The sequence below is a fragment of the Triticum urartu genome, chromosome 5A, assembly GCF_056163025.1.
Source record: "Triticum urartu cultivar PI428250 chromosome 5A, HENAU_Tu73, whole genome shotgun sequence".
NCBI classification, from domain to species: Eukaryota; Viridiplantae; Streptophyta; class Magnoliopsida; order Poales; family Poaceae; genus Triticum; species Triticum urartu.
Window position 1 is genome coordinate 7,020,871 of NC_141877.1, and position 17,606 is coordinate 7,038,476.

Below are 17,606 nucleotides of genomic sequence, written 5' to 3' on the forward strand. Positions count from 1 at the left end.
ACTTACCTGTGACCACATGTAGTACTCTAGATATATTAGAAATAACATTTTTATCTGTAATTTAGTGCCTTGGTCCTCCAAAGTAGCAGCTCCTTGTGGGATTTTCTATATATACTGCAATTGAAACCCCTCTTAGTGCCTGAGGAAGCGTTGTTTGTTCTTTGTTGCCTTATCTCATTTGGTGGTCAACAATGCCAAGTATCTTGGCTCTGCACATATGGCTATGCATGAGAAGGACCAAGTATCTTGGCTCATGAACTTTGTGAAAAAGCACTACTAATTTTTAACTGTTGCTGATTTGTGGAAATTCTTTTCCACGATGATCTGACTGTAGACACGTGTATATTTTTTCTGGGTGTTATACGTAGATGAAAATTCTAAGTTGCAAGTGTAAGGTGGCCTCCCCATTATGAAACCATGCGTCACGATCCTACCATGGTGTGTTGACTTCTAGGCATTTGGCATGTGGCATATATAGGCCTCTCCACTATTAAACCATGCGTCAGAATCCTAGCAAGTGTAAGGTCTATTTGTGTCTTGACTTCTAGTCATTTGGCATGGAATTTGCAGTGTTCCCTATTATTGATTTTGGTACATGGACAATTACGATGTTATGTCCTGAAACTTTCTATCCTTCCCAGTTGCTGATAATAACTGGTGATGTGCAATGACTCGGCCTGATCCCACTTCTTAGACTGAAAGAAGGAATATTTTTGTCTCTAATGTGGTGGCGCTAATATTTTCGGTATATATGGACTCTGTTTTGCAGCTATGTGCGCGAACTGTGATGTGAATATACATAGTTGCTCCTTTTTTTGCTGCATTTCTTATTGGACGGTTTCATGCATAAATTTCTAGATTAACATGTATTTTTCCTTAGAATTACAAAGAAATAATTTTTTTTGAAAGAAAGGGGGGATCCCCTCGATTTCATTAACGAAACCAAATATCTGTTACTACAGCCAGAAACACTGACCCCGACAGCCTCACACATGTTTTTGTGTTTCTAGAACTTTTCCCCCATTGCCCTCTCTTGTATACAAGGATGGCAAGGCTTTAAGGAAAGAGGGTTCCTATGTGGGCATCACCCGCTGGGTCTTAGATAGACCAGACTCAGCCTGAGACGAACGTCTAAGCAAGCAAAAACTCTCTACAGCCCACCATTTCTTGAATCAATCTTCTATCCTCGGAATCCAAGATGCCCAGCTCCTTCGCGCCTGGAGGATATCACTGGCGACTCGCTCCAGCAGCTTTGCACCCTGTTGCAGCTCCAGCTTTGCGTCCTCCTTCCCCTGCAAAACACTCCAGTCATTAATCCAATGTACCATCTTATACATAACTACACTAGGATCCGCAGGCCAGACATGTTGAAAACAAGCTAAATTTCTAGTTTTCCAGATGCTCCAAATCAATGCAGCCACCCCTACAAAAATTACTTTCTTTTTCTTCTTTCCAAAATTACCCAGCCAGACATTCAAGCATGCTTCCACATCGTAAAAATCACATTGGATCCCTGTTATATGGCTTACCATACTCCACATATATCTGGCCAGGGGACATTGGAAAAAAAAATATGGTTAATAGATTCGTTTTTACCACAAAAAAGGCATTGTTTCTCACATTTTCCTCCCCTATGAAGTAGAACATCCCTGGTTAAGATACTTTTTTTGGTAACTAGCTAGATGAATGTTTTAATTCTAGGGGGTATTTAAACTTTCCATAAGAATCTATTTGGACATTTTTCCCCAACTTGCAACATCGAATAAAAAGATCTCACACTATATTCACCCGATCCCTCTGGAATCCAGAATAGTTTATCTTCTTCTTTATTTAGAACCACTTCTCCACAAATTTTCAGTAACTCCTGCCATTGACTTGCCTTGTCCCCCACCAAATTCCTCCTGAATTTCAACGAGGTGAGATGAGAGGACAAAGCGTCAACCACAGTAATATGTTGATCTAGAGAGACATTATAGAGTTCAAGGAAAGTGGCTGCTAAGCTTTTGCTTCCAGTCCAATTATCTTCCCAGAATCTCGTTTTCTCACCATTTCCTATAGTAAATTTGCAACAGGCCAAAAACAGGTTTTTGCATTTCATCACAACCTGCCAGAAATGTGAGTCTCCTATTTTTTTTGCACCCGTCCAAAAGTGTTTTTCCCAATATATTTTTCCCATAAGACGTTTTGCCATAAACCTTTTTCATTAAAAAGTTTCCAAAGCCACTTGGATAGTAAGGCAATATTCATATAATCAAGGTCCAAAATCCCCAGGCCACCCAGTGTTTTGGGTCTACAGACTCTCTCCCAAGCAATCAGGTGGTATTTATGTTTATTTTCCTCACCACTCCATAAAAATTTTGCCCTTGGTCTATCCATTTTCTTTTTTACTCCTTTTGGAACCTCATAAAAGGAGAGCATGTAATGGATTAGACTAGTGAGGGAAGAATTTATTAAAGTGGTTCTTCTAGCACTATTTAAAAGCCTGCCTAGCCAACTCCCTAGTCTTTTCTCCAATTTGGAGATAGAAGGGTTCCAGTCAGTTCCTTTCAATCTTTTCTCGTCTAAAGGAATCCCCAGATATTTAAAGGGAAGCTTTCCTTTTTTACAAGTTAAGATTTCTTCAAATTGTTTAATTCTGTCTTCCTCCACCCCAACACAGATCACCTCACTCTTATGAAAATTAATTTTCAAACCTGACATAATCTCAAAAAGGTTCAAAATCCTCTTCACATTTTTTGCTTGCACCAAATCATCCTGGAAAAGAATGATAGTGTCATCCGCATATTGCAAAATAGACACATCATTTTCCTTGTGATTTTTAGCAAGACCGCTAACCAAATGATTCCCTACAGCTCTGTCAAATAAGATTGCCAGTATATCTACCGCTAGGTCAAACAACAAAGGAGACATTGAGTCTCCTTGCCGTAGTCCCTGATGAGTTTTGAAATAAGAGCCTATTTCTCCATTAACCTTAATAGCTACCTTCCATCCAGTAACTGTCTTCATCGCTCAATTAATCATTTTGTCAGGGAATTTTTTCATCTCAAGAGTATGAAGAAGAAAATGCCATTTAACTTTGTCAAAGGCTTTTTCAAAATCAATCTTAAAAAGAACCCCCGATTTTTTTCTTTATGCATAGAGTTTAGAGTTTCATGTAGCACCAACACACCCTCTAGTATATATCTCCCCTGGATAAAAGCAGTTTGAGAAGCCCTAATCACCCCAAAATAAACAACACAATCCTGTTAACTAATATTTTGGTAAAAAAATTAAAAACCACATTCAACAAGCAAATTGGTCTATATTTCTGAATTCTATCAGCATCGCTTCCTTTCGGAATGAGGGAAATAACCCCATAATTTAGTCTATCCAGATCTAGAATATGAGAATAAAATTCCTCAAGTAATGTGAATAGGTCATTTTTCACCAGATCCCAATAATGTTGATAAAATCCAATATTAAAACCATCAGGTCCAGCAGCTTTGTTTTTTTCCATTCCAAACACTACCTTCCTTAACTCCTCCATTGTAAACTTTTTTGTGAGAAATTCTTGCTCCTTCTCAGTGAGTGTTTCCACCCCACTAGAGTCTATATTAAGAGCATTATTTTCTGGTTCACAAAACAATTTCTTATAGAAATTAGTAATATAGTTTTTCAGATTATCTTGCCCCTCAATCACCCTTCATCTTGTTGCAATTTAACAATTCTATTTTTCCTCAGTCTGCCATTAGCCTTAATGTGATAGTATCTAGTATTTGAATTGTTGGAAATATGCCCTAGAGGCAATAATAAATTGGTTATTATTATATTTCCTTGTTCATGATAATCATTTATTATCCATGCTATAATTGTATTGATAGGAAACTCAGATACATGTGTGGATACATAGACAACACCATGCCCCTAGTAAGCCTCTAGTTGACTAGCTCGTTGATCAATAGATGGTTACGGTTTCCTGACCATGGACATTGGATGTCATTGATAACTGGATCACATCATTAGGAGAATAATGTGATGGACAAGACCCAATCCTAAGCCTAGCACAAAGATCGTGTAGTTCGTATGCTAAAGCTTTTCTAATGTCAAGTATCATTTCCTTAGACCATGAGATTGTGCAACTCCCGGATACCGTAGGAATGCTTTGGGTGTATCAAACGTCACAACGTAACTGGGTGACTATAAAGGTGCACTACAGGTATCTCCGAAAGTGTCTGTTGGGTTGGCACGAATCGAGACTGGGATTTGTCACTCCGTGTTAACGGAGAGGTATCTCTGGGCCCACTCGATGGGACATCATCATATGCGCAATGTGACCAAGGAGTTGATCATGGGATGATGTGTTACGGAACGAGTAAAGAGACTTGCCGGTAACGAGATTGAACAAGGTATCGGGATACCGACGATCGAATCTCGGGCAAGTACAATACCGCTAGACAAAGGGAATTGTATACGGGATTGATTAAGTCCTTGACATCGTGGTTCATCCGATGAGATCATCGTGGAGCATGTGGGAGCCAACATGGGTATCCAGATCCCGCTGTTGGTTATTGACCGGAGAGTCGTCTCGGTCATGTCTGCATGTCTCCCGAACCCGTAGGGTCTACACACTTAAGGTTCGATGACGATAGGGTTGTGAAGATATGTATATGCAGTAACCCGAATGTTGTTCGGAGTCCCGGATGAGATCCCGGACGTCACGAGGAGTTCCAGAATGGTTCGGAGGTAAAGAATTATATATAGGAAGTGCTATTTCGGCCATCGGGACAAGTTTCGGGGTTATCGGTATTGTACCAGGACCACCGGAGGGGTCCCGGGGGCCCACCGGGTGGGGCCACCTGTCCCGGGGGGCCACATGGGCTGTAAGGGGTGCGCCTTGGCCTAGATGGGCCAAGGGCACCAGCCCCAAAAGCCCATGCGCCTAGGGTTCCACATAAGGGAAGAGTCCCAATGGTGGAAGGCACCTCTAGGTGCCTTGGGGGGGGGGGAGGGAAACCTCCCCTTGGCTGCCGCACCTAGGAGATTGGATCTCCTAGGATGGCGCACCAACCCCCTTGGCCCTCCTATATATAGTGGGGGAGAGGAGGGACTTCATACACCAGCCCCTGGCGCCTCCCTCTCTCCCCGTTACGTCTTTCTCTCGTAGTATAGGCGAAGCCCTGCTACTGTGACGCCCTGCATCCACCACCACGCCGTCGTGCTGCTGGATCTTCATCAACCTCTCCTTCCCCTTGCTGGATCAAGAAGGAGGAGACGTCTCCCGTCCCGTACGTGTGTTGAACGCGGAGGTGCCGTGCGTTCGGCACTTGGTCATCGGTGATTTGAATCACGACGAGTACGACTCCATCAACCCCGTTCACTTGAACGCTTCTGCTTAGCGATCTACAAGGGTATGTAGATGCACTCTCCTTCCCCTCGTTGCTAGTCTCTCCATAGATAGATCTTGGTGACATGTAGGAAAATTTTGAATTTCTGCTACGTTCCCCAACAGTGGCATCATGAGCTAGGTCTATGCGTAGTTTCTATGCACGAGTAGAACACAAAGTAGTTGTGGGCGTTGATTTTGTTCAATATGCTTGCCGTTACTAGTCTTATCTTGATTCGGCGGCATCGTGGGATGAAGCGGCCCGGACCGACCTTACACGTACTCTTACGTGAGACCGGTTCCACCGACAAACATGCACTAGTTGCATAAGGTGGCTGGCGGGTGTCTGTCTCTCCCACTTTAGTCGGATCGGATTCGATGAAAAGGGTCCTTATGAAGGGTAAATAGCAATTGGCATATCACGTTGTGGTCTTTGCGTAGGTAAGAACCGTTCTTGCTAGAAACCCATAGCAGCCACGTAAAACACGCAAACAACAATTAGAGGACGTCTAACTTGTTTTTGCAGGGTATGCTATGTGATGTGATATGGCCAAAGGATGTGATGAATGATATATGTGATGTATGAGATTGATCATGTTCTTGTAATAGGAATCACGACTTGCATGTCGATGAGTATGACAACCGGCAAGAGCCATAGGAGTTGTCTTTATTTATTTATGACCTGCGTGTCAACATAAACGTCATGTAATTACTTTACTTTATTGCTAACCGTTAGCTGTAGTAGTAGAAGTAATAGATGACGTGACAACTTCAAGAAGACATGATGATGGAGATCATGATGATGGAGATCATGGTGTCATGCCGGTGACAAGATGATCATGGAGCCCCAAGATGGAGATGAAAGGAGCTATATGATATTGGCCATATCATGTCACTATTATTTGATTGCATGTGATGTTTATCATGTTTATACATCTTATTTGCTTAGAACGACGGTAGTAAATAAGATGATCCCTTACAACAATTTCAAGAAGTGTTCTCCCCTAACTGTGCACCGTTGCTACAGTTCGTCGTTTCTAAGCACCACGTGTTAATCGGGTGTGATGGATCCTTACGTTCACATACAACGGGTGTAAGACAGTTTTACACATGCAAAAACACTTAGGGTTAACTTGACGAGCCTAGCATGTACAGACATGGCCTCGGAACACAGAAGACCGAAAGGTCGAGCATGAGTCGTATAGAAGATACGATCAACATGAAGATGTTCACCGACGTTGACTAGTCCGTCTCACGTGTTGATCGGACACGGCCTAGTTGACTCGGATCATGTAATCACTTAGATGACTAGAGGGATGTCTATCTGAGTGGGAGTTCATAAGATGAACTTAATTATCCTGAACATAGTCAAAAAGGATTTTGCAAATTATGTCGTAGCTCGCGTTTCAGTTCTACTGTTTAGATATGTTCCTAGAGAAAAATTAGTTGAAAGTTGATAGTAGCAATTATGCGGACTAGGTCCGTAAACTGAGGATTGTCCTCATTGCTTCTTAGAAGGCTTATGTCCTTAATGCACCGCTCAGTGTGCTAAACCTCAAACGTTGTCAGTGGATGTTGCGAACATCTGACATACACGTTTGATAACTACATGATAGTTCAGTTAAACGGTTTAGAGTTGAGGCACCAAAGACGTTTTTGAAACGTCACGAAACATATGAGATGTTTTGAGGGCTGAAATTGGAATTTCAGGCTCGTGCCCACATCAAGAGGTATAAGACCTCCGACGATTTTCTTAACCTGCAAACTAAGGAGAAAAGCTCAATTGTTGAGCTTGTGCTCGGATTGTCTGAGTACAACAATCATTTGAATCAAGTGGGAGTTGATCTTCCAGATAAGATAGTGATGTTTCTCCGAAGTCATTACCACCAAGCTGCTAGAGCTTCGTGATGAACTATAATATATCGGGGACATGTATGATGATCCTTGAGATGTTCGTGATGTTTGACACCACAAAAGTAGAAATCAAGAAGGAGCATCAATTGTTGATGGTTGGTGAAACCACTAGTTTCAAGAAGGGCAAGGGCACGAAGGGATACTTCATAAAACGGCAATTCAGCTGCTGCTCTAGTGAAGAAACCCAAGGTTGAACCCAAACCCGAGACTGAGTGCTTCTGTAATAAGGGGAACAGCCACTGGAGCAGAATTACCCTAGATACTTGGTAGATGAGAAGGCTGGCAAGGTCGATAGAAGTATATTGGATATACATTGTGTTGATGTGTACTTTACTAGTACTCCTAGTAGCACCAGGGTATTAGATACCGGTTCGGTTGCTAAGGGTTAGTAACTCGAAATAAAAGCTACGGAATAAACGGAGACTAGCTAAAAGGTGAGCTGACGATATGTGTTGGAAGTGTTTCCAATGTTGATATGATCAAGCATCGCACGCTCCCTCTACCATCGAGATTGGTGTTTGCGTTGAGCATAGACATGATTGGATTATGTCTATCGCAATACGGTTATTCATTTAAAGAGAATAATGGTTACTCTGTTTATTTGAATAATACCTTCAATGGTCTTACACCTAATATGAATGGTTTATTGAATCTCGATCGTAGTGATACACATGTTCATGCCAAAAGATAGTAATGATAGTACCACCTACTTGTGGCACTGCCACGTAAGTCATATCGGTATAAAACGCATGAAGAAGCTCCATGTTGATGGATCTTTGGGCTCACTCGTTTTTGAAAAGTTTGGGACATGCGAACCATGTCTATTGGTATATATGCATGAAGAAACTCCATGCAAATGGACTGTTTTGTACTCGCTTGATTTTGAATCACTTGAGACATGCAAATCATACCACATGGGCAAGATGACTGAAAGCCTCGTTTTCAGTAAAATGGAACAAGAAAGCAACTTGTTGGAAGTAATACATTTTTGATGTGTGCAGTCCAATGAGTGCTGAGGCATGTAGTGGATATCGTTATGTTCTTACTTCACAGATGATTTAAGTAGATGTTGAGTATATTTACTTGATGAATCACGAGTCTGAATTATTGAAAGGTTCAAGTAATTTCAGGGTGAAGTTGAAAGATCGTCGTGACAAGAGGATAAAATATCTATGATATGATCATAGAGATGAATATCTGAATTACGAGTTTGGCACAGAATTAAGACATTGTGGAAATTGTTTCACAACTGATACAGCCTAGAACACCATAGTGTGATGGTGTGTCCGAACATCATAACTGCACCCTATTGGATATGATGCATACCATGATGTCTCTTATCAAATTACCACAATAGTTTATGGGTTAGGCATTAGAGACAACCATATTCACTTTAAATAGGGCACCACGTAATTCCGATGAGATGACACCGTATGAACTATGGTTTAGAGAAACCTAAGCTGTCATTTCTTAAAAGTTTGGGACTGCGACGCTTATGTGAAAAAGTTTCAGGCTGATAAGCTCGAACCTAAAGCGGATAAATGCATCTTCATAGGACACCCGAAACAGTTGGGTATACCTCCTGTCTCAGATTCGAAAGCAATAAGGGATTGTTTCTAGAATCAGGTCCTTTCTCGAGGAAAAGTTTCTCTCGAAAGAATTGAGTGGGAGGATGGTGGAGACTTGATGAGGTTATTGAACTGTTACTTCAACTAGTGTATAGCAGGGCACAAAGAGTTGTTCCCGTGGCACCTACACCAATTGAAGTGGAAGCTTATGATATTGATCATGAGACTTCAAACCAAGTCACTACCAAACATCGTAGGATGACAAGGATGCGTACTACTTCAGAGTGGTATGTAACCCTGTCTTGGAAGTCATGTTGCTAGACAACAATGAACCTACGAGCTATGGAGAAGCGATGGTGGGCCCGGATTCCGATAAATGGCTCGAGGCCATATAATCCGAGAGAGGATCCATATATGAAAACAAAGTGTAGACTTTGGAAGAACTACTTGATGGTCGTAAGGCTGTTAGGTACATATGGATTTTAAAAGGAAAACGGACAATGATGGTAAGTATCACCGTTAAGAAAGTTCGACTTGTCGTTAAGATGTTTTCCGACAAGTTCAAGGAGTTGACTACGGTGAGACTTTCTCACTCGTAGCGATGCTAAGAGTCTGTTGGAATTATATTAGCGATTACTGCATTATTTATGAAATCTTGCAGATAGGATGTCAAAACATTGTTTCCTCGACGATTTTCTTGAGGAAAGGTTGTATGTGATACAACCGGAAGGTTTTGTCAATCCTGAAAGATGCTAATAAGTATGCAAAGCTCCAGCAATCCTTCTGAGGACTGGAGTAAGCATCTCGGAGTTGGAATGTATGCTTTGATGAGATGATCAAAGATTTTGGGTGTATACAAAGTTTATGAGAAACTGGTATTTCCAAAGAAGTGAGTGGGAGCACTATAGAATTTCTGATGAATATATGTTGTTGATCGGAAATGACGTAGAATTTCTGGAAAGCATATAGGGTTATTTGGAAAGTGTTCTTCAATGGAAAGCCTGGATTAAGCTACTTGAGCATTGAGCATCAAGATCTATAAGGATAGATCAAAACGCTTAATAGTACTTTCAAATGAGCACATGCCTTGACGTGATCTTGAAGGTGTTCAAGATGGATCAGTCAAAGAAGGAGTTCTTGCCTGAGTCGTAAGGTATGAAGTTAAGACTTAAAGCTCGACCGCGGCAGAATAGAGAGAAAGGACGAAGGTCATCCCCTATGCTTAAGACATAGGCTCTACAGTATGCTATGTTGTGTACCACACCTGAAATGTGCCTTGCCATGAGTCAGTCAAGGGGTACAAGAGTGATCCATGAATGGATCACAGGACAGCGGTCAAAGTTATCCTTAGTAACTAGTGGACTAAGGAAGTTTCTCGGTTATGGAGGTGGTAAAAAGAGTTCGTCGTAAAGGGTTACGTCGATGCAAGCTTAACACCTATCCGGATAGCTCTGAGTAGAGATACCAGATGCATATAATGGAGCAACAATTTAGAATAGCTCCAAGTAGAACAGTTATTTGGAATAGCTCCAAATAGAGCGTGGTAGCTACATCTAGGAGATGACATAGAGATTTGTAAAGCACACACGGATCTGAAAGGTTCAGACCCGTTGACTAAAACCTCTCTCACAAGCAACATGATCAAACCCAGAACTCATTGAGTGTTAATCACATAGTGATGTGAACTAGATTATTGACTCTAGTAAACTCTTTGGATGTTGGTCACATGGCGATGCGACATGTGAGTGTTAATCACATGGCGATGTGAACTAGATTATTGACTCTAGTGCAAGTGGGAGACTGTTGGAAATATGCCCTAGAGGCAATAATAAATTGGTTATTATTATATTTCCTTGTTCATGATAATCGTTTATTATCCATGCTATAATTGTATTGATAGGAAACTCAGATACATGTGTGGATACATAGACAACACCATGCCCCTAGTAAGCCTCTAGTTGACTAGCTCGTTGATCAATAGATGGTTACGGTTTCCTGACCATGGACATTGGATGTCGTTGATAACGGGATCACATCATTAGGAGAATAATGTGATGGACAAGACCCAATCCTAAGCCTAGCACAAAGATCATGTAGTTCGTATGCTAAAGCTTTTCTAATGTCAAGTATCATTTCCTTAGACCATGAGATTGTGCAACTCCCGGATACCGTAGGAATGCTTTGGGTGTATCAAACGTCACAACGTAACTGGGTGACTATAAAGGTGCACTACAGGTATCTCCGAAAGTGTCTGTTGGGTTGCCACGAATCGAGACTGGGATTTGTCACTCCGTGTTAATGGAGAGGTATCTCTGGGACCACTCGGTAGGACATCATCATATGCGCAATGTGACCAAGGAGTTGATCATGGGATGATGTGTTACGGAACGAGTAAAGAGACTTGCCGGTAACGAGATTGAACAAGGTATCGGGATACCGACGATCGAATCTCGGGCAAGTACAATACCGCTAGACAAAGGGAATTGTATACGGGATTGATTAAGTCCTTGACATCGTGGTTCATCCGATGAGATCATCGTGGAGCATGTGGGAGCCAACATGGGTATCCAGATCCCGTTGTTGGTTATTGACCGGAGAGTCATCTCGGTCATGTCTGCATGTCTCCCGAACCCGTAGGGTCTACACACTTAAGGTTCGATGACGATAGGGTTGTGAAGATATGTATATGCAGTAACCCGAATGTTGTTCGGAGTCCCGGATGAGATCCCGGACGTCACGAGGAGTTCCAGAATGGTCCGGAGGTAAAGAATTATATATAGGAAGTGTTGTTTCGGCCATCGGGACAAGTTTCGGGGTTATCGGTATTGTACCGGGACCACCGGAGGGGTCCCGGGGGCCCACCGGATGGGGCCACCTGTCCCGGGGGGCCACATGGGCTGTAAGGGGTGCGCCTTGGCCTAGATGGGCCAAGGGCACCAGCCCCAAAAGCCCATGCGCCTAGGGTTCCACATAAGGGAAGAGTCCCAATGGTGGAAGGCACCTCTAGGTGCCTTGGGGGGGAGGGAAACCTCCCCTTGGCTGCCGCACCTAGGAGATTGGATCTCCTAGGCTGGCGCACCAACCCCCTTGGCCCTCCTATATATAGTGGGGGAGAGGAGGGACTTCATACACTAGCCCCTGGCGCCTCCCTCTCTCCCCGTTACGTCTTTCTCTCGTAGTATAGGCGAAGCCCTGCTACTGTGACGCCCTGCATCCACCACCACGCCGTCGTGCTGCTGGATCTTCATCAACCTCTCCTTCCCCTTGCTGGATCAAGAAGGAGGAGACGTCTCCCGTCCCGTACGTGTGTTGAACGCGGAGGTGCCGTGCGTTCGGCACTTGGTCATCGGTGATTTGAATCACGACGAGTACGACTCCATCAACCCCGTTCACTTGAACGCTTCCGCTTAGCGATCTACAAGGGTATGTAGATGCACTCTCCTTCCCCTCGTTGCTAGTCTCTCCATAGATAGATCTTGGTGACACGTAGGAAATTTTTTAATTTCTGCTACGTTCCCCAACATGAATCCCCTTCCAGCAACACAACATCGTGGGACCTTTGCAACCATCTAATTTCCTCCTCTTTCAATTTTTTTTCCAATTCATCATGGCAAGTTTTCTTATAATCTTTGTCACAGCTATTTAACACCCCATCTTCTTCTAATTTATCTAGCCTGTCAATTTCTTCGAGCAATCCATTTTTATGTGCCCTCATGTTAGCTTCAAATTTGAGGTTCCACCCCTTCAACACTTTCCTCAATTCTTTCATTTTATTGTGAAATTTATCAAGGAAAGAGATACCAGGGTATTCCTTATTCCACACTTTTTCAACTATTTTATCCAGGTCTGCCCTCTGAAACCAGCAATTTTCAAATTTGAAAATGTAAGGTTTCGGTTGCAGTTCCCCAGTCTTAATAATCAATGGCATATGATCCGATGATCCCCTGTCCTAGGGAAACATTTTCCTCTGAAACAGGTGAGGTCAACACTCTATCTAACAATGCATAAGTGGGGTCCTCATGCTTGTTAGACCAAGTGTATTTCCTTCCTACTAAAGGTAGCTCCAACATTCCCCCAAAAGTAATGATGGAGTTAAAAAGTAAACTCCATTCTTGTCACTACTTTTCCTAGTTAAGTTAAAATCTCCTGCAACCAGCAAGGGATTTTTGGATTTCTTAAAAATATGCACTAGTTCCACTAGGAATTTAGGTTTGCCTGAAGGTTGAGCATCACCATAAACTACTACCAAGTTCCAAGTAAAACCATCACTAACATTACTGATCTTGACTCTGACAAAATATTCACCAAACTCAACCTCTCTTTTAACTAAAGTAGTTTTATTAATACCTACTAAACTTCCACCAGACCTTCCTCTAGAAGGTAAAAAAATCCCAACCAAAATCTTCCTGGGTACTCAACGCCGACAGCTCCAATGAGGTGAATTCACCTTTCATTGTTTCTTGAATACCCATGAAATCAAGGCTATTTATAGTAATTTGTTCTTTAATAAAATCCTTCTTGTTCTTATCTCCAATTCCCCTACAATTACAAATCAAACCTCTCATTTTGTGTCAATTAAGATCCCAAAAAATATATGGCAGAGGATAATGGAATTTAAAAGGAAAAAAGAAGTTACTTAATTTTTTCCTTTTTTCTTCCTCCTCAACACAGTTTTCACTGGGGTCTTAACAGCAACAACCTCAAAAGAATGTTATTTGCTTTCAGACCCTCCCTCACATTTCCCAATACATTTTCCATTCTCATGTCTACCTGTTCATCATCCTCATTTTTACTTAATAACAGCAGGTCCAGAAGAATGTTATTAACATCTTCAGGTTCCAACACATGTTCTTCTTCCTGAGCATTTTTAGATTCCCTCAAACTTGCTAGATAAATTTCTTTCCTGGCTTGTTCTACAGTTTGTATCAAGTTCAGATTATGTTCCACCATATCTACAGTGACCCCCAAATCTATTCCTATCAAATTAGCCACATCAATCAACTCTACATTTTCAAGATAAGAAGTATTAGCAGTTTCAGACATACCTTCAGATAGAGCTAGATTTTTGGCTCTGGCCAAAGTCATAGCTCTGTCTAGTATAGGAATGTCATCTCTGTTCTTCGAGGCAATCCTCCCACTGGATCTTGGAAGCTCTTGGGTTTCACCTCCTTTGATGTTTTCCATTTCTACCTCTTCCCCAGCATCAATCCCCAATTTTGTGCCAAGAGTCACAGACTGAGAAGGTTCTTCCTCATTAGTTTTCTCTTCTGAATCATCCTTTTGCATCTCATTATCCTCCTTTATCTCTCCATCTCCATTGACTGATGTAGAGCATATCCCCTCAATAGTTTTATTAAGTTTCTCAGTATCCAGATTCCTGTTGTAAAGTAACTTATCAGTAGCCTCTTGCTCTTTAATAGCAGCCTCTCTGTCTTCTAAAGCCATCTTGGTTCTAGTACTTGCACAGTTTGTCACATTCACATTTGTTTTTGCTTTCTTTGCCTCTCTGTTTTCATCCTCCTCATGTTGAAAATCCATCCACTCCTCATATCCTTGTGATAATTCATCTTCTAATTTGGTCCATCCTTCATCTAAAACATCTTCCACCTGAAAGAAAATTCTGTAAAGCATGAGATTTGGAGTTGTCAGCTTAGTCCATCTGGGGATTTTGGTGTGATACACCACATCAATTTTCAGCCTGACAAGACCACTCTTGTTTACCAAATCCATGTCAACAGTTTGTACATATCCTATCATTGATCCAATCTCACAAATCCCCTGATAGTTTTTCATTGTTTTTGGTACCCCTTTATCTCTGACCCATATCACTGCTAGTTTACCAATAGCCATAGCATCATCATTCCAGACTTTCACTTTGACCATTATATTTCCACCTTTCAGAGGGACCCAATCATAAATGGAAGCCTCATTGATCCTTGCAACAGATGGAAAGTTTACCAGGAAAACTCCATCCGACACTTTTTTTGCTTTCCAATCCCACCTCCAGGGGTAAGTTTTTGGCAAGCTTTTGATAAGATCATCTGAATCTATTTCCAGATCACAGCCATCTCTGAGCCTGACCAAAGCTACTTCATCATTCTCATTATTCCCAGGCAACTCTTTTGCATGACGATCTGCCACAAAAATGCCTAGTCCTTCTCCTCCAAAACCCACCAAAGATGCCACTGGTTTTTTCTGATGCAACCATGCACACAATTCAGCTATGTGTGTGTCTTTAGTACAGATGTAACATTTGACTTTAGCTTCACACCCTTTGGAGTTATGACCTTTCTCTCCACATTTGTGACAGATGATCTTGTAAGTTTCCAGTTGTTTGTTTTCCATCCCCCTCCCCCAGCGCCTTGAATAACATTCAGAACTCCCCCTGCAGAGACTGTTTTGGATGTCTAAACATCACTGTTAGCCCCTCCCCCACTTTTTGCTGCAACACTAGACTTCTGCTGGTAATTGCTAGTTGTAGGGGGCAAATTGTTCTGAGAAGGTGATTTATATTGATACTGACGCATGTCACGGCCACCACCCTCACGATTCCCATTGCCGAAGTTTTCCCTACCAAACTGAGTCTGAAATTGGTTACCTTGGAAATTTCTGAAGGGGGGTCGAGGGCGGACATGGTAGCCCTGATCTTGCCTATAAAATTGAGCATCTCTTCCATAGTTCATCACCGGTCTCCAGTTACCGCCTCTCTCTGTACCTCTTCCACCGCCACCTCTTCCTGGATCGTAGCGATCATTCATCATTGGGGATCGAGAGTTTCTGGTATTCGTGGCGGCGGAAGGGAGTGAACACCACAAGTGGGAAACCCTAGATTGTAGGAATTGGTTCGTCTCAACACCCAGGACCTGGCCTGGGTGTATATAACGTCCTTTTCCTACGGGCCTAAAGCTTTCTCCACTTTTTTGGCCTGCTTTTCCCCTTCCAGCCCATAATCTCCTTTATTTTGGCCCGTTTCTTTATTAAGCCCAGTCCGTTTCAGAGTATGAATTGAGATAAAACAATCATCAGAAAATTCGCAATCGTCCCCTTTTTCACCCTCACAGCATGCTGGAGATTGTATCGGGAGAGGAGCATCGATCAGTTTGTATGCTAATGAATTCCCAAATCTCTTTATACACCTCCAATGCATCCAATTAGGTTCAACTCCATTGCCTAAATCCACTTTTCTTCCTATGATAATTTGGTACCATCGATCATCCTGGATAAAACCACATCTGATAGATGGTCTCCTATTATTCCCACTACAAGAAGGGGAGTTTACTTGCCTGTTTACATTTTCAAGCCCTCTATCCCTGTTGAAATTTCTTTTGGCAGTCTGTCCATTGCATTTCAGAGTCTTCTTTTGTCTCTTGTCAATCTTCTTCACTTGTTTGGCACAAGCAAAAGCATCTGCCAGAGTGGTCAGGTAAGGATTTCAATGTTCTGTGTCTTCAGCTGCAGAGTCAACCTCTTCATCCACTAATTGTTCAAGTACCCAAAAATCTTCCCCCGGTCTTTGTTTCCTTTAAAACAGACTCCTCTCTATCTTCAGAATTTGAAAAACAGCCCCCAGGATTAAACGGGATTCTCTTGTTCATCCGAAGATCCCCATACTCAGAGACTTTGTTTGTGCCCATCTCAGTTCCCTTCCGATCTCTGGTGACAGATATGGCAAATGATCCACCATCTCCTGCTCCAGCGGGCAAGCTGAGCTCAATCCCATCATGGGAGTCCATCACGCCTTCCTTCTCTAGTCATTCAAGCGCCATTCCCCCCTCGTCCAGTGAATGAGAGCGACCGGTCGGGAGTTCACCGAAGAAGGAAATTACGGCATCCACCAATGGAGATGGGCTCAAACTCGACTGGTCTTTGGCGGCGAGGACGATAGCTGCACTGGTTCACCCGATGGCAGCACTCCCAGCAAGCATTCCCACCGCAACGCCCTCCGAGATTCCTCTGATTTCGCCTCCGCCCTCGCCCATAGAACAACCGCCGCCGGTGGGGAGTGTGGTAAGGCGGGCATCCTTGACCTTTCCTCCAATGTGGCCTCATCGTAGATCACCCTCACAAGAATCCTCTGCTCCAAATCTGCTCTCCTCTGACAACTCTCTGCATATCTCGTCGCCGCGAACCTCACGCTCGGATCTGTCGTCGCCGCCACCGCCTGATCTGCCGCCTTCCACTCCCGCACGCGCCGGATCCATGCCGCGGTGGCGTCACGGATCCTGGTCGCCCGCTCCACCCAGCTTGGAGCCCCAATCGCCATGAGGACTCCTTGCGGGACTGGCGAGATCAATCTCACCATCTCCGGGAAGGCCTCTAGTATGTGGGGGGGAGGACTCGAGGGGGGGGGGTGCGGGTGCTGGGGAAGGGGGCGCGGGTGCGGCCGCGGTCGCCGCCCGCGATCCTCGCCGGCGAGGCATGCCACGGGGAGGGGGCGACGAGATCTATGGCGGTGTCGTCGGTGGCGTGCGGGAGGCGTGGAGTCGTCGTGGTGGAGTGTGCACTACAAGAAATGTGTTTATACATGACGGATTTCTGGTGATGTTCTCAGAAACCGTCATGATCAATGACGGATTTGTCTAGTTCGTCATGAAATCCGTCACGGACTAATGAGACGAGAACAAGGCCAACAACAATGGCACTCTTATGATGGACCATCACAGATACTGTCATGGATGGTTCATGCTGATGTGTCTCGCGTGTCCGATCCACATATGTCAGGCTTAGTTTCTTTTTTGAGTTGTTCGAACCATCACGAACGG

General features: G+C 43.2%; 2 protein-coding genes and 2 pseudogenes across 2 annotated transcripts in view; 1 reads left to right on the forward strand and 3 right to left on the reverse strand.

The window, feature by feature from the left end:
• LOC147967402 (uncharacterized) overlaps window positions 1-17,606 on the forward strand; it is a 139,474-nt gene that overhangs the window by 1,894 nt on the left and 119,974 nt on the right. The gene's annotated exons all lie outside the window — the stretch shown is intronic.
• Window positions 927-17,119, reverse strand: LOC147967403 (uncharacterized). Its single transcript, XM_087525276.1, has 2 exons — window positions 13,890-17,119; window positions 927-1,292 (listed from the first exon to the last, which is right to left on the reverse strand). Exons 1-2 carry the CDS (start codon window positions 15,187-15,189, stop codon window positions 1,228-1,230), a joined length of 1,365 nt encoding a protein of 454 aa, XP_087381402.1. The 5' UTR covers window positions 15,190-17,119; the 3' UTR covers window positions 927-1,227.
• On the reverse strand, window positions 15,737-16,577 carry LOC147967404 (uncharacterized; annotated as a pseudogene).
• Window positions 16,596-17,307, reverse strand: LOC147967405 (uncharacterized; annotated as a pseudogene).

Excerpts from the sequence above, each read along its gene's own strand:
- LOC147967403 (XM_087525276.1), bottom strand. The coding sequence starts at position 15,189 with ATGGAAAACAAACAACTGGAAACTTACAAGATCATCTGTCACAAATGT. Across the intron at positions 1,293-13,889 it reads AAATCTAGCTCTATCTGAAG|GGGAAGGAGGACGCAAAGCT; the intron begins GTATGTCTGAAA and ends AGTGTTTTGCAG.